Genomic DNA, 22,767 nt, shown 5'->3' with positions numbered 1-22,767 from the left:
GCACAAGGCGACGGGACGGAAACAGATTTGTCTTTTGCTTTATTGCAATCGCCGGCCGGGTCGCTCGTGTGCGCTTACACGCTCGGTTAAGCTTTATCGGCCCGGTTGTCGAATAAACATCGTCCATCGGCAGTCGTTAGTCACGTTTAAGCGATTGCGGTTGAGCAAAAACAATCGATGGCGCGCGTTAGCGTTCAATGGCTCGGAAGCACGCGTCAGGCGATGTCAACGACGCCTTAGAAAAATCCAGAATTCGTTTCCTGGAGCCGACAATTTTAGGTTACTTAACAAGGTGGCGAGGACAATGCGCGCATTCGCGACCGCGAAGACGTCGCACAAATGCGTCTGGCGTCGCTGCATTGTTATTTGTATTTACTCGGTCGCGGTGCATAATGAAAAGGTTATGATTTCGCAGCACGACGCATTGGACCATAAGTGCTATTGTCAATTCCTCGGTATTGGCCGACAAGAAGGCAACACGCTTCGTTAAAGGTAATACGTCCGGCCAACCTTCTACCAATCCCCAGTAATAGCAATTTGACGTTGATTCGAGACGAGACGTATTACTGCATAACAGGGGTCGTGTCATCCTGCAACGTTATGGAAGATCAAAATTATCTTCGTTCCCACGACCACCTCATGCAGCGAGGGTTCGTTTCAGTTTGTGTTACATTGCAGAGCGCCATTCTGACTTGCCACAAGTGCATTGTCACTTGTAAATGGAGCGAATTCAACGTCCCGAACAACATTTGAAAGTGCAAACGCCGCTGGAATCTGTTGCATTTTTCCTAAGCCTCGAACTTACGGTCACGGCCATTTTGCGATTATTTTCGTTTAGTGTCACACTTTGTTAGACTCGTTTTGGCGTTGCTTCAGTCGAAAAGTTATTTTTGGATCCCGCTGCTACAAGGCGCCTTGGAGACTTGTCAGCCCCACAGAAAGCGGCGCATGGGGTCAGGGGTCAGCAAGAACACGAGCTAGCTACGTGCTTGGCTGACCAAGTGGAAAACAAACTAAGAGTCGGTATTAACTCCTAATGGCCTTCGTCGATTTACCACAAACCACAAACTCAAATGCCAGCAAAGTTCCAGAGCAAAATAGTCACCCGCCAAACTGCAAAGCCAATTTTAGGAGCGCCGGGTCTTCCTTTTGCACCGAGGGTCGCCTAATCCTTTAACTGATCATTGGATAAAATCTACACGCACAGCCTGAACTATACATTACTTTCGCTTATCTGCTCCTAATTACATAGAAAATTGGCCGATGTATGATGCAATTTACACAAAGCATAATAGTAAAAAAAAATTTCGCCGTCGTAACACCAAATTGCGCTATTTTTGTTTCATTAAAAGTACGTGGTTGTTTACATCCTTTATCCGTGCGTGGGTTTAATGCAACGCGACAACATAGTTGATGATCAAATTCACAAACTTTAGAGCTTTTTCTGTCAATTATCGATGATAAAAAAGTGATCCACCTCCTGTTACAACAAACTTTATTGAGAAGCGACCATTAGAAACTATTTTCTCTATTGCCTCTACGCTTGCCCTTTGCCGAGTCCGTATTTGTCAAACTTTCTACTCTCGGCTGAATTAAAGGCTCAGAAAACAAACAAAATACTAAAAACTTGAGAAACTCGCGTTTACTCACAGCGGCCGGCAAAGGTACCTTCTCACTTGCTGATTTGCTAAAATCGGTTATTTGTTCTGAAAGCGAAAGTACAGCACTTCCTGATAGCGCGTTACTTAAAAAACCGACCGAGGCAATTATTTTCGAGTTTCTCGGGCATTTATTGAATATTAGTGATCCGAAAAAACATAACACGCGCATCGTCATGCCGTTTAGCAAGAGAAAATCTCTATTTGATAAAACATTCTATTGAACTTTTATACAAAATTAAGCACCCCGATATACATCGCTACACCTTTTCACCTAACCAGGACAAAATCGTTTTGATAAGCTCGGAATACCGGCTGCATCTACTGGCAGTGTCTTAAGATCCAGTGGGCAAAGGTAAGCGTTTTATCAAGGTGAATGTCTTGAGCCATATCGCATGACAAATCGGTTTCAACCGTATTTCTTCGTTGGTTGTCCCATAGTGGTATGCAGTAACGGTTTTGTGGTGGTGCTTGTGTAAACTTCATACACAGAACCACTCTAGTTGTGGTTTAGGCTCTTCTTCGTATTATTATCACAGCGGCAAATGAATTGTAATTTGTCAGCTGCCGCGAGGTTGTTGTTTTATTGCCATGTTGCTCTTGTCAAGGATTTATCCAAAAATTATGTTGCAAAACTTTTATTTAAAGTTGATGTTATGATTTGAAACATAGATTTTTCAATATTATATTCGCCACAAGTGATTTTTAGATAAAAAAAACAAATATAAATATATGTATATTTTTTAACACTCTTGTAATCAATGTAGCGTTGATGTAAAGAAAACATATTATCGTTACCGTTTATGTATCGTGTGGTTATTGGTTACCCAACAATACCACATCGTTCCCACGATACGAACCCGTTACCTATACGTTTTCCGAATCGATTTTTCGATTCCGGTCAAAAGGAGTGTTACAAAATTCGCACGTGATCAAAAACTTTCTAATTCCTAATCAATTACGGTCACACATAGTCCCAAAATGCCAATTCATTATTCGACGCCCGTAAAGTGCCGTGATAATCGGTAATTACATAATTTTTCGGACAGTACAGGGGCCTCCATTTTGTGACTTGGTCATCGGTTGGTATTGACGCGGGTTTAGAATTACTAAGGCGGGACAGGTATGACCGTAAAGCCGCCCTTGCATGTCGAGATGCCCTGAGAATAACGGATAACCTATTTGAGCCTATGTGAGTATTTTTTCACATTAACGTTATGTTTATTATTTGATTATTTTGGCACTTTACTTGTAAATCATTACACCTTAAACTTATGTAGCAAATTTAAATATATGGGTAAGATGCAAACTTCGAAAAACGTGCTTTTGGGGTTTGGGCCTAAAATTACCATGTGTTGAAGTGAATGCGTACAAATAAGTGATATAGCCTCACTCTGTTACAAGATGATTTAAAAACAAAAAAGTTTCGAAGTTAATGTGTGCTACATTTGCAAAAACAGAAAAAAATGGGGCACTGTTGTTGGTAAAAGAAGTCTGCAATCCAGAGCGAACTGTTATCCAGACGAAACTATTGAGCCGACAATTAAACCCGCACTGAAATAATCAGTAGCAAAGGCGAGAGAGAGGCGCGACGAGGAAAAAATATCTGCCGTAACCGCGCGGCACCCGGCTCGTTTTCGCCCTGTTCATGCAGCGAGGCTTCGGCGAGGGCGAGGCCTTTTTTCCTGGGGTTGGTCACTCCGCTAGATATTCATCTAAACATCGCAGTTAATGCGAAATCACTGTCCGTAGTAGTTGCTTGTCTTTGCACGAAAGGTCAGCGCAGTCTTATGTTTGTCGCCACAGCGCTAAGGACATTCTCCTAGCTTAGAAAGTTATTCAGTTTGAACAACACTGAGTTCAGGACAGAAACATATTGCGTTGGAATAGCCGACGGTCAGTTAGTAATTCTACGCAGCTAATCTTTTAACTGAGCCTGCAGTGTTTTTGAAGTTTCTTATGGCATTTCTACTTTACGAAATCGATACGAGTTGTTCGTAGTTAGTAGGCTATATTTGCAAACGTTGATATTCCGCCTGAGAACATCGTGAAGTCTTGAGAACAAATATCTAAGCTGTACTTCGATATGCTAAATGCTCACCGTTTGCAACCTGGCGAATAGGCTGCACTGTTTGCTTACCTGATGATACAATCCACAACACAGCCCCTAACGTGCCCTGGCTAGTCTTTAGTACAGAAAGTCTTTTTTACACTTTTTCGTGTTTTTTTTTCTACTTATAAAGTTTATGTGGTAACTTGATATTGACGGTGTTATCGCTAAGCGGCCGTGACCGATAAACGGTTTGGCTGGGCAGGCCGCAATTTCTCGGTGCTTAGCCCATTTTGAGGGTAGGTAATGGAGGTGTTTGTAGCAGCCTTTAAGCCTTTTCAGTGTCAACAACATTGGTCAAGTATTTATTTCTTCGCCTGCGAGTTATACTCCTGAAACAATAGTTAACAGCACTTGAGAAAATCATAAAAAATCCGATTTGTTTGTTATTCCCCTTGCGTGTATTGTGAGATATAAAATTGCGTTGTTCGTATTTGCCTTCTGCAACTTAAAGTTTATTGCTCAGGCAAGTTAGCGTTTTCCGTTTCGTGTTGACCACATTAACCGCATGCTGATTTTGGGCATGTCCGCCATTTTACACGCGACGGGTTTACGACCTGCGTCAGCGACTGACAGGAATATATCGACTGGTCGCACTTACATTTAACTTTAACTTAAGTGAAGAAACACATAGATGTCACCGATTTTACTCAATATTGAATCAATTCTGGCATTAACGTTTACTTTTATTGTTTTATTTTTTACCAAACATTTACACAATAAGTGTCAAAATCCTGTTATTCGAGGTTTTGACTGTTTAAATAAATTAACCTCTACTACTTTGTGTTGATTGTTTCATAGTTCTTTGTGCATGAAGCTTTTTAATAAAATGTCATTTTTAAATTTGTTTTAACGTCATATTTGTTTTAAATATGACATTTGTTTGACAACAACTTACAAATTCATGATGCTTTTTCAGATAAATATTTGCAGTTGTTAAAAACAAAGCTTTCTGAGTTACACTTTATTTACACCTGTTATTTTTCTGGAAAAGTTGCATTTAGAAATTGAAAAGTTATTGGTATTTTGAAAAATGATGCATCCAGGTGCTAACTTCAGACCAACGTTTCCCCTTGAAGGTAAAATCTATTTTTGTTATTGTTGTAAATTTTAAGTGTAAATTACATTAAGTTCAATGATCTGTCTGTGCCTAAATTGATCAGTTTTATGTGTTTTCTCCGTTTAAAATGGTTGATATGGAAGCAATACATTATTGATGTGAAGTAATCCATTTGCGGTCTCTGCAGGTACTGTGTATGCTTCCTATCTTGTTTTATTCGTCGTATCGGCGGGAAAGGATTACCTGGGATTAAAAACTTCTAATCGCACCGCTTTGTTATCAGCAAAACATATTTTATTTTTAACTTCTGCGAATGCAGTTTTTGGCAAAAAAATAAATATATTATATTTATAACTCTTTAGAATGCATTTTAAGCAATAAAATATTATTGAAAATAAAATTACACTTAGGGTTAAAATAAAATTGCATTTAGGTTTGAAATAAAATTACATTTGGTGTCTGAGGTTTTGTGAAATTTGCACGGCAACGAGTATTTACCTCGTAAATTTTATCGCACCGATTCTGTAGTCACGTTGATGTGGATTCGCTGATTTTATCACTTTGGAACATCGGTTTCGAACGCAACATGGCTAACGCCGTTTTAAATTAGGGGCTAAAACACACCAAGCCTGAAATTACTACGGAAAACTAATGTTATCTAAATATTTGTCAAATAATGTTTATTCCATCTTAATCTTTGCAAAGGAAATGTGTTTGATATCAAATACGTGTTTCTTTACTCTTTTGGCTCAGTGCTGTCCGAATTAACGAATTAACTCCAGTTTGTACGGCAAAAATATTAAATATTAAGAGTTATAGCTCATATTATTCAAACCTAAAAGCTGAAAGGAAGTGAAACTTGCTCCAAGGGTTCTAGACGATACGGTTCCAGACCTTGTCTAGCAAATACCGCTTTGGGTTGTGGACCGGCATAGCCCTTAATGTCTTTCCCACGAGAGGGGCCAGCCACATAACTGCCGGGCATTGTCTCTTACGGCAGTGCGAATCTTGGAATGACCAGGCTAAGGTCATTAAACATCGATTAAATATGTTTTATTGCCGTCAACCAACGATGCGACCGCCGCGTGTATGTAATTGCCGGCTGCTTTGTCATAAAGCGATAGGACACAAAGCATTACCTCCAGACAGGGCGGGTGCGCAGTTTGTATGGGCAGTGAGAAATTGTATGGAAACAGCCCTGACCTTGGCTTTTCACACTCTGGTGCATCGGGTATCATGCGTGGGAAATTCAATAGCCTTTAATGTAAGATATGGTCACACAAAACCTTATGTTCTAAATTTTTCACACCATATTCGCGTAATTCTCCCAGATTTATGTGTGTGTTAACTGAGCGTGATTTCAAGATGGATCCCGCAACTATTCACTTCACAAAAAGCGTCAATGAGAATTAATGCACCACCTGTCGCGGCTTACATATCCTAAAATTTGACCACTATCTTTACACTGTTAATTGGCGTAAAAAACATCAACATGAGTAAGAGTTTCAATGTTGCGACCAGCGGTAATCCGCTTCTCACCTTCTCAGGCGTTTGTTGTCCCTCGCGCGGATTATTAATAATCTGACGATCGCGCTGGTTTTCGTAGCACCTTCGCCGTTCACTGGCTTTCGACGTGGTTGACAGCTTTGACAGGTGGCAAAGCAAGAACTCTTCCGGTCTTGTAAACACTGCCGGGGCCCGATCGGTCAGTGATGGTCATGCAGTGTTGGGGAATGGCAGTGACGCACGGCGTCAGGAATGATGACCGCTTCACCTGTGTTTACTTGTATTTGTCAACGAGAACAACTGCGGCCACAAACACACGCGCGAAAACTTTCACCGCCCCCACGTATGAGTAATGGCCGTCTGATACAATGACCGATGGCCCACGGTTGCACGCTTGCACCACCTCTGAAAATTTAATTTGAGATAAAAAAATCGCCCAAAGTGAGGAAAATATACATTTGAGAATAGTCGTATCTTAGTATCGCAAGTACGATTTCATAAATTCAAGTACTTTATGCTGACATAATCTTGATACTAAAAAACCTTGATCCATATGTCGTTCTGGTTTTGCCTGGAAAAGTATGTAATGTAACATGGCATACGTGTTTTTAACAGGTCAAGGGAGAGTAAACCAGTTGGGAGGAATGTTTATTAACGGCAGGCCACTTCCCAATCACATAAGACACAAGATCGTCGAGATGGCCGCACACGGAGTACGACCTTGCGTCATCAGCCGACAGTTGAGAGTTTCACACGGATGCGTAAGCAAGATACTTTGCAGGTACAATACCGTAACGTGTTGAAATCATTTTTGACTGAAATAAACAGTTCGGCTTCAAGTAGAACCAAAAAATGTTGATATAATTTTGCTTTTGTTCTTACATTTTTTACTACCACCTGTGTCTCTTTTAAAAAACACATAAAATCAAACACAATGGTAAAATTGTCCTCGGTATGTTCGGTAAATTAACCAAGACGCTTTGTGCTTGTCTTTACTCATCTCTTGATTACCGATTTATTTGAACTGACGTGCAGATACCAGGAGACAGGTTCAATCAAACCAGGAGCGATTGGCGGAAGCAAACCGAAAGTGGCTTCGCTTGATGTCGAGAACAAGATTGAGGAATACAAGAATGAAAATCCTGGTATCTTTAGCTGGGAAATCCGGGAGCGCCTTATTAAGGTAAGACGCATGACAAACCTACCCCTGTGAATTGTCTTGGCACAGGGGAGTTTTTTCTCCAACGAGATTTGAGATTTAACCACGCTTGTGTATTTCCCTTGTGCAGGACGGAATATGTGAACGCAACACCGTGCCTTCCGTCAGCTCAATCAGTCGGACATTGCGCGCCAAGGGATGCGACGTGGATACCGAGGCTGAGTTATCAGGTGACGACTGTGAAGAAAAACGCTTCTCCTGTTTTCTAATTACCTTCCCATCAACGATGGTCTGCGTTGATGCCATGTTAATATGCCAAGGGGTTCGGTTGGTTCAGGCGTCGCTCGTCGCACACTGCGAGTTGATTAAGCTTGCTGGATCTATCCTCTGGGCCGCGTTCTGTACCTTTAATAATTAATATTATTCTCGTGTTTTGCCAATCGCTGTCAAGCGCCGAAGTGCGCCGCCGCGCCAAGTGCAAGAGAAGGCCCCGCGAACTGTCATATCTCTGGTCGCTCCCCGGACCGGGGGTCATCGCCCCTTGCAGTTTAATATTAAACATTGGAATTGTATCAAGAGTTGGACCAGGCGCGATTTGTACGACGGTCTTCGGTTGGGGTTTTGTTGTTTTTGAGTGACAGCAACATATTAATTGGCTACGCGACAAATCTCGGGCAGCCAGCAAAGGCGCTTACTGAGTTCCAAAGCCGCATCGCACCCGAATATTGCTCGGCGCTCGTAATGGCAAAACTTTTGTCCGGCGTTATTAAGACACGGCCTCGCGCAGAGATGACATTCGACGTCCCGCCGACCCATGAAAGCATCAGCGCGGCGATAATGAACCCGCAGGCTTCCTTTGTGCGACGCGTAATGACTCCCGACAAGGATTTGCGGCACTGTGCGCTGCGCAATAAGCCAGCCTTGCCAAGAACCCGCTCTGTATGAGCTTTGCTGCGAGTTAGGCCAATGTGAATTGACTCGCACGGGTTTTGTGTAATGATCCCCTGCGCGCTCGAGTTGAAAGGTCAGAGAGCAGATTGTGTCACCTGCTGCGACATAGCACAAGGTCGTGATGCAGAGGCTTTCTCTCCCTAAAAATACATAGACCAAAAACAAACATTAGATTGGTTTGGCCTTTTCCAGCGTAACTTTGCGGCCCATTGCCACAGAACCAGACCCTCTTGTATAACATTTGATAGTTATATTCTGCGTTGTCTGTTGCACCACCGAGATATATTTTCCCAGTGCAAATTTAGCAGTAAATGAAAACCTTCTCCATACAATGTTAACTTCCAAAACGAGAGTAAAATAACAGAATAAAAGTAAGTGCTTTTTATGGGAAGGCATGCCAATTTACCGCACTACAACCGCAAATTCGTGCAAAATCAAGCAAACAACGGCAATATTTAGTGCGATTTTCTTCCCCCTACGAGTGGTCAGTTTGCATGATTAAACTTGCTATACAATAGTGTGTTTCATGTCAATTTAGAAAAAAAAAACATTTCCTCTTTCCAAAAAAGTGCTCGCGTCTGCCAAATTCTTCAATTACATAGTTAGCTTGTGTACAGTTGGCTTCAACCAAAACAATGCCAGGCAATAGAGACAAGCATCACATTTTCATCTTGTTTCGCAACTTTCCAAGTGTGACTGCAATAGGCTATTGTCCAAAAACCCCAACTAACCAACGCAAACGTATTATAAAATGCATTTATTCCAAATCCAAAATAAAATACGTGATGAGTAATCGAAGTTCAACCGGCCCCGGTTCCCGTTGTCGTGACATATGGAGGCAGTTGAGACAGTTGTATTTTCACCGCCAATTTTCCGCCACTGTTCCGCCCCTTCTGCCAGCACACCATGCCAAGGCGCACTTTGCGTCCAGCCGTCCCGCGGATGCGTGTCAGTACTGTTCCACCATTAGCTTGGGCAAATACGGAAGGCCTGGGTGCCGGCGACTCCCGCTGCGAGGTGCCGTGTTTGTTGGGACGCTCCTTCCCCGACGCTAATGTGCCTTGATTACGCGTGAACTGTGGAGTCAATATGCGATTACCGCGTCTGCTTGACAGACTTAAAGCCTGCCCCGAACCGCACGCGGTTTAATAAATCAACTGCAAACCGACGTTGGCGTAAATATTATTTGCCAGCGTAATGTTTTTGCATGCGGATTCAATGATTAAGAAAAAAATACGGTTTGAAAAGGGAGTGTTAAAATTTTTAAAACAGATGTAAATCAAACAAGTTTGTTTTTTCCATTGCAACCGCGCACGGAAAAATACTTGTGTAGTGATCAGATTAGATCGTGTTCGGCGGAACCGGATCGCCCTTTCCGCATTTCATAGGATTTGCCTCGCGACCGGAACGAAGTTGAAAGCAAAGCTCCTGTCGACTGCAATCGAAAATCGGAAATGGCAGAATGTGGCGCCTTTTCACAAGCAATCTAAAGCCGCTGCCACAGGTGCGCGAAACATAGCGGAACGCGTAGGGCCCCGAGGCACGCGCTCGCCTCGCCATTTTGTTCGCGCCGCCCAGGTGTGAAACGCTATTAAATCGACCCTGCCCCTTGCGCACTGCGGTTCACACGCCTCGGTCAGCAAGTAGAAAATTGATAATTGCGCTGAAAGAAGCACCGCCACTGCTGACAATCAAACCAGAACTAACCGTGAAAAAGTCGTTTTATCGTTTCTAACTTTTCCCAAGCGATGATGGCGATTGGACATTTCGACCGAAAAACAATACTTAAAAGGGTTACCAATTAACATTGATCGTTATCTGATCAATTCTTTGTTTCTTTCAGCGTAAGTGTCTTTGGTTAAAATATGCAATGCAGAAATAAATTAGGTGCTTACATTTACGGAAAGATAAAATCTAATTGAAAATAGCATTTGAAGCTTGGTTACTCGCTTAACTGCGCGACTATAGATTGTGAGAAGCACATCATCGTGTGGTAAACCCGGTGGTAGATTCCAGAAATAGTCGCACAATGAGTGGAGGTTCAAAACACAGGCCAAACACATTCATAAGCGTTGAAACATCACTACAGAAGTTGACAACAACGAGCACACCGGGACGTCCCACACACAAATCCGGCTTTTAGTCAGCTAAATCGGCTTTGCTAACTTTTTCGCAAATCCCAAACTCGGTAATCGGCAGCAGGTGGACTCGATGGGTGCACTTGTATGTCGTTGGGCCTTCAAAGGGAACCAAACGCTTTCCAATACATAAGAACCTGTTATCGCCAGGAATCGCCGTCTACACTGTGGTTTAACAAGCGAGTTTTGATTTGATATCGACCGCAAAGTATAGTCTCGCTATTTAACCAATGGAAAGATTCCTTCTTAGCAATGATTTACTGTCATTGGAATGGTTTTGACCGGAATTATGCGGTGCAAAAAATGTCGAACGGTGAGAAACATGCGACAGGATCCTGTAATCGCCCGATCTAGCATTTTAATTGAATGAAAAGTCTATTTGATTTTATCGCCTGTGGTTAAGAGCTCCCGACATCCAAAAAGGGATTTGCTCTGTTCCTCATTAGCGGGTTGACAACAAGCTTAACTTTGATAACATGACAGTTGGCGCGATTCATATTCGATAAGACCCGCTGTTGCCTTTGAAGTGACATTGGGTGACACAGAAGTAAAGAACAATCTCAAAACTATCTTGCGATATAGGTTTTGTTTTCACACATAAGCAAAAATTTGTTCTTTAAGAGCATGTTGCAGGTAACGGTAACGACAGTAAAGGTGCGCTCCATGAGCTTAAACTTACGCAAAGACTTTATCAATTAATCATGCCACCGTTCGTCGGGTCTCGCCTTTATACGCATGAATGTTTTCTGGCATCTCACAGCGCTCTTTCGTAGCTGGGTTGCGGTAAAGGTGAGAAACCCGCAAGAACTCTTGCTCGCCTGGAACCTGTCGTTTCCTTCATCAGATAAAGTGCGCAAGTTCAGTGTTAATGTACGTTCGACCCTTCGTTCCATCTTAGGGGTCGATAGCAGGCGATGAACAAGTCACAAATGTTTTTTTGTTAATTGTGAGTACCCATAAGTTTGTGCATGTTTGTAGGTTCTATGCTTCAAAACTAATACCAGTCAATGCTCTTACAATTTGACTAACATGCTTTGACCGGCGGCCATCGTACAGGCGATTGCCCAGGCGTTGACGCCTAAATTATTAACAAACCTCAACCTTTGCATGGGAGTCAAATCTCCCAAAGCAAGCTCTTGCGTGGTATTTATGGGGCGCCATTGCACCGCGCGGATGTGGCCCTTCTCGTAGCTGGCCCAGGGCAATGAAATTATCTTGAGCATCTAAGAAGTTTAAAGCGCGTTTGTTTGTTGCACTATGATGTGATCAGTGGCACGACGTATATGTTGACCCCCCTGCGCACGCTACAGCCCCGTTTGTTTTCGATACACGCTCAGGTGATCCAGCCAAAAACTACAGCTGATATAGATGTAGCGCGTTGTTCGTTGTTTACCCACCACTGACTCATCCCCTTGTCTCCAATCTTGCAGCCGCGAATCGCTCCGGATCGTCGGGAGGTGAACACAACGATGGCGAAGGCAGCGACAGCGAATCGGAACCAGACCTGCCGCTAAAACGAAAGCAGAGAAGAAGCCGAACGACCTTTAGCGCTGAACAACTGGATGAGCTGGAGCGATGTTTTGAGCGCACTCATTATCCGGATATTTACACCCGTGAGGAGCTGGCCCAGCGCACAAGACTCACCGAGGCTCGAGTTCAGGTCGGTCGCCCTTTCTCTTCCGCTAACCCTGTGTACGCTGGCAACAAGCAACAGATTAATGCGACTAAGTCGATGAGAAGTCAATAAATATAACTTGTGCATGTGTTAGTGTTCATGATTTTGGACGATGGCCGTCGCCACTTTCGCACCACCTCGGATTCCGTTTATAGCGCTCGTGGGGGCCACTTAAAGTTACACGTTACACAAAAGCCAAATTGTGGTCCAAGTGCGAATACGCACCTTTTTCGGTCAAAAAACGCAGATCACCGATTATAGGAGACAAGGATCTTTCATTGTGATCCAAGGCGTGAATCGCATTGTAGTGATCGCTCGTGCCTCAGGTCCGGTTTTGTGTTTCATTATTTGCTCGCACCTGATCTGTCTTCGTAAGCGTCGACCAACGTGGATAATGTCCGCCGTAATAACAATAAATAAACCGCCCACTTTGGCCTGCTGCCGCTTCTCTCCGCCTCATGCACGCCAATCTTGGTCGTTTTGCCCGAAATCAGACGAGCGCCGCATGCTTTGACCAGTATAAGGAGAATACGAGTGCCTCAGGCCAAAATAGCTCGTTGTCTATCGTTCTACCCGCCGTGTTTAGGCAATCATGTTCGTGTTTTTCGCACCTTAAGTAATGGACAGCGCCTGGAACGAGATCCGACCAACAGAGTCCAGCTCACTAAGATTCCTGCGGTTTTGCGAGCAGCTGCTTTTAGTTTACCAAACTAGCGCTTATTGGGTCATAGACAAGTTATGTTATCACTGGATTAAACCGCGGCACATGCGTCACAATGTACCAGACTAAAGCTGTTTTCCACTTCGCCCGTGGTGTGAACTGATGACATTTGCTTCGCAGCACAAACGCGTGTACCCGCTGACAGTCGACTGGCGTTTGTGCGCCATCAGTCGGCGTTTAACTTAAAAGACACGATCTTGCGGTCTCCAGTTAATCCGTCTCCTGGCAGGGGGCCTAAATCTTGTAATAACCCCAAGAGCAATTTCTGCGTGCATTATCTTAGACAAGTTGAACAACAAATGGTTACCTGTCTCGTTAGGTGGTCGCCGTGTGTTGACGTTGCTTTGATGATGCACCGAATTCGCTGCTTAAGTAAACGGAATGTTTCCAATTGAGGGGTTGCAAGCAGCAAACAAAACCGAATCCCAAAGTGCCTGATTTGTGTTTCTCACAATGTCACCGACCTAAGTAATTGCAGATGTTTGTCGATGCAACAAGCAACTTTGTTGTGGCCGCAACGCGCTCCATTGCAAAACGCATCCGCCATGTCGCTGAAAATATGATAATGGGGCAGTGATTAATGAGCTGATTTACTGTCGATTTGCAGTAACAACACGTTTTCAGAGGCTAATTACACCTGGGCCGTGTTGATTACTGCGCCGCGCGACGGTTTCCAATCACGTTTTGGCAACAAACAGTACTGAACGTTTTCGGAGGTCCCAGGTTTCTCCTTAATGCACTGCGGCAAGCTTACGAGTGCGATTACGATCGGCAAGCGATTTTTGACGGACCTGACACTTCCTCGTGCGACACTGACGCCCATTGTGAGAGTTCCACCTCGCACCTTTTGCCGCGTGCCCATTTTGTCCAGCGCGGGGTCATTTGTCATGTTTTGGTTTCCCCGATAAGCCAGCTCAATTTTCCGCCCAACTCTCCATTCGACGCAGTTATCGCACATTAGTGCCGGCTTGACCAGTGACTACCAGCATTCCACAATCCACATACCTGTTGCGTTAACCCCTATTAAGCACTTACAAGGTTGCCGCCGTCATTGGATATACTACACTTTTTTGTTTGGAATGATATGACCAAACATGGATTGAAATGCCGTCGGGTGTATAGTCTTACCATCCTCGTTTGGGCGATGATTGTCCGGCGGTGGACAGGTGTTTCGGATGTCGTCCGTCTTCTGTCAAGAACAGCAGAGCAATAAGGGTCAAAATCGCGCGATAGCGTCTTGAAAATGTCACCGGTCTTCTCTTGACGTGCCGATTTGTTTGAAAACAGGTGTTCACGCTATTTGGTTCGCTCATAATCACGCGCGGTCGGAAAATGAAAATTTTCATCACGTCGGGGCGAACTTCGAAGTTGTGACTGGCCCGTTGCGATAAGCGCACTCCGCTCAATGGAGCTTCTGTGATTAATACTTTGTCAATAACATCGATTGTCTTTCAGGTTTGGTTCAGCAACCGACGGGCTCGCTGGCGAAAGCAAATGGCTGCTCAGCAGTTACACGGCATCTCCTCTCACCATCCCCACCACATTCCTTCCCATCTCGCCTACACACATACGATGCCTGCCGCAGTTGGCATGGGTACAGGGCCCGGTGCACACAACTATATGCTGCAGAGTCCGGGTTCCCATCCATCACAGACAATGCACGACACCTTTGCAAACTCAACACACGGTAAGTTAAGAGAATAGAATACGTTGGCATGACGAACTTTATTAAAAGTAAAAATAAACAGTGATTTATTTACAGTATACTGACTCATCAGTTGTACTGTGCCCTATTGATTTTTTTGGAGTTTTTTCTGACAACGCGCAATGTTTTTTGTGGAATCATAATGCGGTTCCTGATTGGTGATAAGCATTTTTGCCCGTTTTAGTTGTTAATGAAACGCCGCGAAAAATTATCTGTAAAAGTGATTTGCAACATCGCCGAGTTATGTTAAAACTTAAACACTAAACGGTAATCTGAATTCGCATGATAAAATAATACTGTTCAGTGTGGTTGGGTTTAGTATCACAACGTTACACTTTTGGACTTGCAGAACAACCTCATCACCGTACTCACCCTCCCGTACTTTCACCCACAATGACACATCCACACCAGGCAATGCGTTATGACACAAGTGATCCGCTAAATCAAAGTGCTGCTGCAGCTTACGGACTGATGGGAGCTTCCGCCGCCGCCGCTGCTGCCGCAGCCCGTTACAGCCAGTATCCTTCTGCTGCGGCTGCCAGTGCGTTTGGTGATGCTTACTCCATTCATTCCTACCATCATCCAGCATCTCCTCCAAGTGGAGGAATGGTAAGTTCTTATTCAAATATTCTGTTCAGTCTATATGGTGTAAAATATTCTTGCTCGGAGGCTGTTTATAAAATATTTTTCAACCAACGCGGTTGTTGTCATGAACGTAACTACTGGAAAGCTTAAACGTGACATTTTTTCAGATCTTCGGTTTTTGCCCAACCTCATCAACCAGCTACCTATCAACCAGCAGTTCGAGCAGGGCTGATCAACAAGTGTCCTCAAAATCGCCTGTCGAAGGACTTTCCCCGTCCGAGAATCCAGCCCACGCTGCTGGTCACCGCTCGCACGCGCATTATGCCCCGTCAACCGGCTTGAACCAACACCACGCGAGCAGAGGACAACATTCACACGCCCAGAATTGCTATGAGAATTCAAGTGGACGACAACATGATCGAAATCATTCTTCATCTTCGCCTTCCTCCAATACGGAAACACACCTCACATCAGGTACGATAGAACAACTTACAAAACTGTGTCAAGTTATTTCATTCAATCGAAAATATATGGTAAAAACCCAGTGTTATCTGCTGTAAGTAATGTCTAGATAACGTATTATGGTCATCACAATTTGCACGCAAACCGATAAATGACATTGGTATATTTTAAATCGATAGGAGTGGAAATCCCAGCACGGGGTTTTAATTCAATGCCAAACACCTCACGATCGCCGAAACTGCTCGGGATCAATTCATCTGGGCAACAGCAGCAACAGCAGGCTCTCTCGGTTCGACAAACTTCAGCAGATCATTCCACATCAGCCTTCGCTTCACAAACCCAACGCCCGTCCGTATCATCGTCAACAGAATCCAATTACGGAGTAGCACCAGGGTTTTCATCCGAATCCGGACACGCAACAGCGGTCTCATCTAGCCAGAATCCATACACAGCTTGTCAATACTCCCCATATGGCCCAAGTAAGTATTTTGTTGTGTTTGTTGCAGAAACTTAAAGAAAAGCTAAGGTCCGCCATTTTGAATTTAGTGGATTCAAAGCTTCGAGTTTTTCTTCGGATCCGCTTACAAATGCCTGGAAACTGGCTTTCACTGACTAATTTGTGGTTGTTTTTTTGCAGACTCAAACGATTATGGGAACGCCGACATTGCCGCCTTGCGAATGAAATCAAGAGAGCATAGCACAGCGCTAGGTCTGCTCCCTGTTGGCGGAGTGCCGAGCGTTCAACACGCTTATTAATATGGCGCGAGCTCGTGGCCTAAATCAATGAATCCGTTTGCCGCCAAACGACTTAACAAGGAGGGTTTTCGATCCATCGAGAGCCGTGACTGGGATGATGATTTGACAAACTGACAATTCTTATCAAATGACTATGGGTTTTTTTGTCGTATTATTGTCTTGCCCTATTTCACCTGTTGCGCCAAACTGCCGAATCGTTTGCTGCTGAATTCCAAGATATCATTTAGTTGTTTTTGCGCCTTCCTGCCAAACCCGTGTTATACCGCGTCGTTCACAACCGATGTCGTATTTGTTTTTGTGTCGGAGAAAAAAATTTCTAACACTTTGAAACCGCCGACGCCCGACTCAGTGACTTCCTATTTATTTACGATTTTTGTGTTGCCTCTGCTGTCCTCACCAACGTACTAAGATGCGAATTATCGTGTAGGTATAACGTGTGCTGTTAGTTGATCGTTGTTGTGTGTTTTGTACAGTTGGCAATAAAGTTAATTTGCTAAATCACATGCTTTTACGAACAAAGACAGCCTTCGACGGCAGTTGTTTTTAGTTTACACTTTAATATAAACTACAAGAAAGGCAGAAAATGAAAACAAAAAGCCGAATAGTGTATGATACAGCAGTCTAAACGGCGCTACACATATTACAACATAATGTAAAAAGTATCATACAGTTCATATATATATATATACAGTGCAGAGTACATCTACACTTTAAAACTACACACATTTGCTTCGGCAGTGACATGTTGCAGCTGTAGCCTAACTGTGCTGGCAATCACATGACGTTTGTAAACGGTCAAACTTTAGAAATGAGAAATATTTCGCATGAAACAAAAACCGAGATTCTTATAATTTTGTACGGGCAGTTTTTGGTACTTCAGTCATGACATCACAAGCTTCATTCACGTGACCAGCGTTGGACCGTCGCTGCATCATCATTGGTCTTCCATTCGCATCGCTTGAAGCCCCAACAAGACTAGAGTCAAAGTCGACGTTATCTGGCTTTTTAGGTGTTGATTGGGCTCCAAATTCTCCGTTTGACCGCTCATGTGGTCCATCACTTATTTCGCTGAGATTTGCAAAATGCTCGCGTAGCTCCGTTCTCGAACTGTATGTTGTAATGGTTGAAAAATGAATGGCTTTTTATCGGCTTGGGTAAAAAAGTTCCGGGTAAACAGTAAAACGTAAAAATCACTCTTATGTGCAGTCATTGTGAGCAGTTTGCAAGGAAAATTTATACAGTCATCTTTATCGTGAAAAGAGTCAGCACTACAGAGAGTTCTAAAAATTGGCTAGCAACTCAATAAAAATTTGTTTCGTCAAAAAACATTAGCTAAGCGTCTTCTTAGATCAGCATTTATTTTACTATTTCATAAAATATTCGACGCGGACGAGGTACAGAATTGCTTTAAACATTCGAAATGTATGGTTTTAGTCATATAGCTTACCGGCGACACCAGACGACCAAAGCGACGAGAGTGCTAAACATCACAAAGCCGACTGCCGCCCCAAGAACGATGTAAAGTATAAGAAGATCTTGATGAATAGTTGCACCAAACAAACCAACATCGCCTTTACTTTTTTCTTCTGGTGTTTTTGTTTGTGTAATTGTTTCAAACTAAAATTTGAGATTATTCAACAATATTCAAACGAAAAAGGTTAATTTCACACTAAGATCAGCGTAATAAAGAAGCTGACATTATCGTATACCTTGAAACAACTTTCCCGCCCCGAATGCACCTCGCTGTTGTTGTGACCGATTTCTACAGTCATGATGGAAGTGCAAACAAAATATTCAGTGTCTGGTGAAAGGCCGTGTAGATGTGCTTCACTAAACACAAAAAAATACTATAATTTGCTCAACAAACAGGAACACACACATTGCTATTGCAACAACATTTGGACAAAAACATACTGTGCATGTTTTCCAATTTGTAAGACTTTCACTGAACCGCCGCTGCTGGGAACGTAACTGATAGAATGGAAAGTTTCTTTGTAATCTACAGCGTAGGAAGCAATAACGGGCAGGGATATGATCGCACTGGTCGATTCCACTTCGCTTACTTTTGCTGATAAACAGTGTCTAAATATAGTTGAATACATTATGTTCACAATTCAAGTGAATAGAAGTGTTATAGTACGCATAAGTTGTCACAAAAAAGAATAAAATACTTGATCTACCGAAAATCCCCAAGTCGCAGAAAGTCGAACCGCTTTCCCTCCAACCGTTTTGGATTTGCACAAACAATTGCCTCGCGGTCTTTAGTTTCGATACGCGCTCTGGCGCCATCTATGCCTAAACTGTACCACTGCATTTCGCAGTCACACAGCCAAGGGTTTCCAGCAAGATACAGAGTGCTGGAACAACATCAAATAAGGAATAAATGTTTCTTGGTATGTTTAATTGCTCAACATTGTCACTAAGTAACCAATAGCTTTGTACCGAAGCGCAGGAAGCCGAGGAAACAATGCAGTGACATCAAACTTTTCCAGCTTCATGTCGTTGAGTCGAATTTCACGCAGATTTTTCAATCCATTAAAGTCCGTGGAAAAAGCGTTGCATATCGGGTTTCCGTTTAGTTTCAAGACACGCAGTTGAGGCATGTTTCGAATCTAGTATGTCAGTACCACGGTTAAAACAATAATTGAACCAAATGAATTATTCGCTTTGCTTACAACTGCAGGGATGCTTGTTAGGGAATTTTCCAAAGCAAGGTTAAGTACTCTTAATCGATGCGTCGAACCAAATACGTCAGCTGGTAATTCGGTTATACCCAAACTGCGCAGCAAAACCACTTCAAGTCCTTTTGGTCCGGCAAAGGCATGTTTTGGTAAATTACCAATCGGGTTGTTGCAAAGTCCGATTACTTCCAATTCGTGGTTTTCTTTTATGTTTGGAGGGGTCTGTGACAAGAAAAACCCATAAAGTTCCCTGTCATTGGTGTAGCCAGGTGGCTAATAGACATGCCTATTTATTTTGGTTCATGTAAGCGGTTTACTATGATATTTTAATAATATTGCTTACATTTAAACTATTGAACAACAACCACAATTCCTTGAGTTCTGGCAGGTTTGCGAAAGCATCTGTTGAAATTATTCTTATCTTGTTTTTGTTTAGTAATATGCGTTTTAAGTGGATGTTTTGTTGGAAGGCATCCGCTTGAACTTCCTTTATTTGATTTCCGTTTGCTGTTAGGACCTCAAGGCTTGGCAAACTGAAAAATATTTTTTAAACATAAATATTGTAAATTAAAAATACGATTTCTATGGTAAAGGTAATTACCCTGCCAACGCATCAGCAGAAATGTTTCGCAGCAGATTGTGGCAGAGATGCAATTCTCTTATTTTGGTGGAGTTGGAAAACTGTGGAATTGAAGTTAAGTTGTTTCCACGCAAATTTAGGGTCTCCAGCAACGGAAATGAAGCTTAATACATTACAAAAAGATATTTTTTAATAAACAATGCAATTCAACGTTGACCATCAATACCTGAAAAGTCTTCACTTTCAAGGTCAACGAAGGCATTGTTTGATATGTTTAATATTTTAAGACCGTTCATGTTTGTTTTCAGATCTTCAGAAAGCTCCGTGATTAGATTGTGGGACAAATCTAACAATTCCACTGATAGCATGGGTTGTTTTGGTTTGAATGTGCGCAGTTCATTGTCTGAAAGTCGCAGCTCTTTCAGGTTTGTCAATGTACTGTGGTATGGAAATATTTGTCAAGAATTCACAAACAATTAAGCACATATATTTGTGTTTTACCTGGGAATAACCAAATCCAAATCTCCACCAATTAAGTTTCTGTCAAGATAAAGCTTTTCCAAAGCTGCATTTTGTGTGAGGCCAGGCATGTACTCCAACCTAGAAAACAGATTTTTGTAGTGAAAAATTGTGCACTGAAACAAGGTCAGGGCAGTATACTTACATGTTGTCGCACAGATTAAGGCTTTTCAGTTTGGTCAGTGGCGAAAAAGCTCCTTCCTCGTTTCGCTCTATCTTGGAGTGACTTAAAACTAACTTAATCAGGTTTGGTATTCCATTAAAAGACTCTGTGATAAACAGATTTATTTTAGAACTATTTTTAACACAACATTTCAACAAACACAGCGAAAAACACTGTCATCTAGTATAATTACAACTATTCGCGGTAACATGTACAACATATTAGAATACATGCGTATTGTTGAAAAAAAAATGCTCCAATGGTTTGACTGTATTTTTACAGCAATGCCATAGAATCTATATCAATGGCCCAAAGTGTTGGATATAAAATGAATGTAACGTTATACGACACCTCTGGGTAGACTTCCAATGTCATTATTATTTAAGTCGAGTTCGACTAAATTCGGATATCGCATGTTTGCCAAACTTGCTCCAGTAACTTTGTTGTGACCGATCCACCAGCGTTCAAGCTTCTCTAAAGTGAAAACATTTGCTGGAAACTCTTCAAGACCGACGTCAGTCATAGACAGGTTCTTTAAATTCACCAAATTAGCAAAATCTTCAGCAGCAAACACCTTTAGAAATGACTCGGGTTGAAATTTGTACAGGTTTGTATGTAGTCAAGGTTTTACGCATACGATCTTACCTTTATTGGGTTGAAACACAGACTAAGGCTTTCCAGATTTACCATTTCCTTGATCACTGAAGGAGTAAACTTAAATGAATTTCCAACTAGGTTAAGGTTTGTGTACGAACTCACATTGACCGGGAAAACGTCTCGATCCAATTCACGTATCTTGTTACGCTTTAAATTAAGCTTTGCAAGTAGAACATTTTCTGGAAAAACAAAGTTCCAAACTATCAAAACATTTTAAGTCTTGACTGTCAAAAGTTCACGCTATATTTTTGTGTTAAATTTTCCACCCTTCAAGGTACATGATTTGTATAACATCAACAAAACGCTGACCAGAATGCGTAATACTTAACCAGTATCTTTAATACAATATTAAACCATTGTTGTCTCCACTTACCACTTAGACCTCCACTTTCAATAGTGCTCAATTGATTTGAAGCCAAGCATAGTGTCTTGAGTTTTTTATTCATGGAAAGATTCGGAAACTTTGAAATCTCGTTCTTAGTCAGTTCAAGTTCTTTTAGCTGTTCTACATCTTCAAATACGCCCTCTTCAATGAAATGAATATTGTTGTCTTCCAGGGAAACTTTTCGAAGGTTTTGACTGCCCTGTATTGCAGGTTGTTTAAACCAGTGGTCGGCAACCGCCCGTCCGTGGCCCGGTACCGGTCCGCGAGGAGTTCGTTACCGGGCCGTATAATTTTTTCAGGTTAAATGCCATGAAAGATTTTGCCTATGTATCCCGGGGAGGATAAAGTAATTTAGGCGTTTTCATTGCTAAATATCTGTAGTTTTTTAAACACCGGTCCGCGATAAATTTTTACTTTCAAAACCGGTCCGCAGTGCAAAAAAGGTTGCCGAACCCTGGTTTAAACCATAACATCCTTAAATGTGATTTGAAGATTCTGTTGTAATCTCGGCGGTTATATAAAGACTTTATTTTAAATTTTGTATACTAACCTTGAACGACTCATTTTCAAGAAAATATATTTTGTTCCCGTTCAAAATTAACTCCTCCAAGTTGGGAAGACCTAATAACGACTCTGGCTGTATGTTGAGGATGTTGTTATCTGTGTTACATGGAGATGTTTAATCAAGTAGGCTACCTCGACAACAAAACAAGCTTGCACAGAGCGAATTCTACAATTTTATTCTTTGTTTCTTACCTGAAAGATCAAGCTTCTTTGTTTTCGCTGGAAAGTATTTTACCGGTATATGTCTTGCCCACGGAATTCTGCATTTTAGGCTAGTACCTTCCTCAGTACATTCACAACCATTTGGACACGCAATGGTGCAGTGGACGGTGATAACAGAAAGAACAATTACAGACACTATTTTTGCAGTAAACATTTCTGCACAAAACTCAAGTCAAAGTGTCACCCGTGATAAAAGGTTACATCTGAGAAAGAACAACAAATGAATCATATTACTTGCGTTGTTTAAACTTCAAATTGACTTTCATACGATAACAACCAACTAGTCTTGTACTCATAACAACATACAAAACACTCGTGTTTCGGAGAGGCGTAAACGTCCTAAATAACAGTAACCACGACGTTTTTCATCGACAACGACCAATTGAACACCGGAGTAAGCTGAGTCGCAGCTTTCAGCTCCGAGTGCGATCAGGCCATAGTTCTTGACAAGGACACTCCATGACGCCCCTTAACGTTTGGAGAGCCAGCGCAGTGCCAAAATGTACAAAC

At 42.4% G+C, this 22,767-nt stretch overlaps 2 protein-coding genes across 2 annotated transcripts; one reads left to right on the top strand and one right to left on the bottom strand.

The window, feature by feature from the left end:
- The first annotated feature begins 4,668 nt into the window (after positions 1-4,668).
- On the top strand, positions 4,669-16,987 carry LOC145213519 (uncharacterized). Its single transcript, XM_080081828.1, has 10 exons — positions 4,669-4,847; positions 6,950-7,115; positions 7,370-7,517; positions 7,624-7,723; positions 12,013-12,242; positions 14,434-14,665; positions 15,033-15,292; positions 15,436-15,742; positions 15,910-16,209; positions 16,368-16,987. Exons 1-10 carry the CDS (start codon positions 4,802-4,804, stop codon positions 16,484-16,486), a joined length of 1,908 nt encoding a protein of 635 aa, XP_079937954.1. The 5' UTR covers positions 4,669-4,801; the 3' UTR covers positions 16,487-16,987.
- An 82-nt stretch (positions 16,988-17,069) lies between these two features.
- Positions 17,070-22,460, bottom strand: LOC145213181 (transforming growth factor beta activator LRRC33-like). Its single transcript, XM_080081411.1, has 17 exons — positions 22,228-22,460; positions 22,022-22,131; positions 21,460-21,670; positions 21,075-21,265; positions 20,781-21,003; positions 20,412-20,535; positions 20,249-20,347; positions 19,974-20,185; positions 19,769-19,910; positions 19,511-19,700; positions 19,162-19,389; positions 18,929-19,098; positions 18,667-18,843; positions 18,401-18,568; positions 18,196-18,316; positions 17,934-18,103; positions 17,070-17,593 (listed from the first exon to the last, which is right to left on the bottom strand). Exons 1-17 carry the CDS (start codon positions 22,409-22,411, stop codon positions 17,332-17,334), a joined length of 2,982 nt encoding a protein of 993 aa, XP_079937537.1. The 5' UTR covers positions 22,412-22,460; the 3' UTR covers positions 17,070-17,331.
- Positions 22,461-22,767: the final 307 nt, after the last annotated feature.

This window comes from Phallusia mammillata, chromosome 2 (assembly GCF_965637545.1).
Source record: "Phallusia mammillata chromosome 2, kaPhaMamm4.hap1.1, whole genome shotgun sequence".
NCBI classification, from domain to species: Eukaryota; Metazoa; Chordata; class Ascidiacea; order Phlebobranchia; family Ascidiidae; genus Phallusia; species Phallusia mammillata.
Note: the sequence above shows the minus strand (reverse complement) of the source record. Positions and strands in the feature narration are given on the sequence as shown.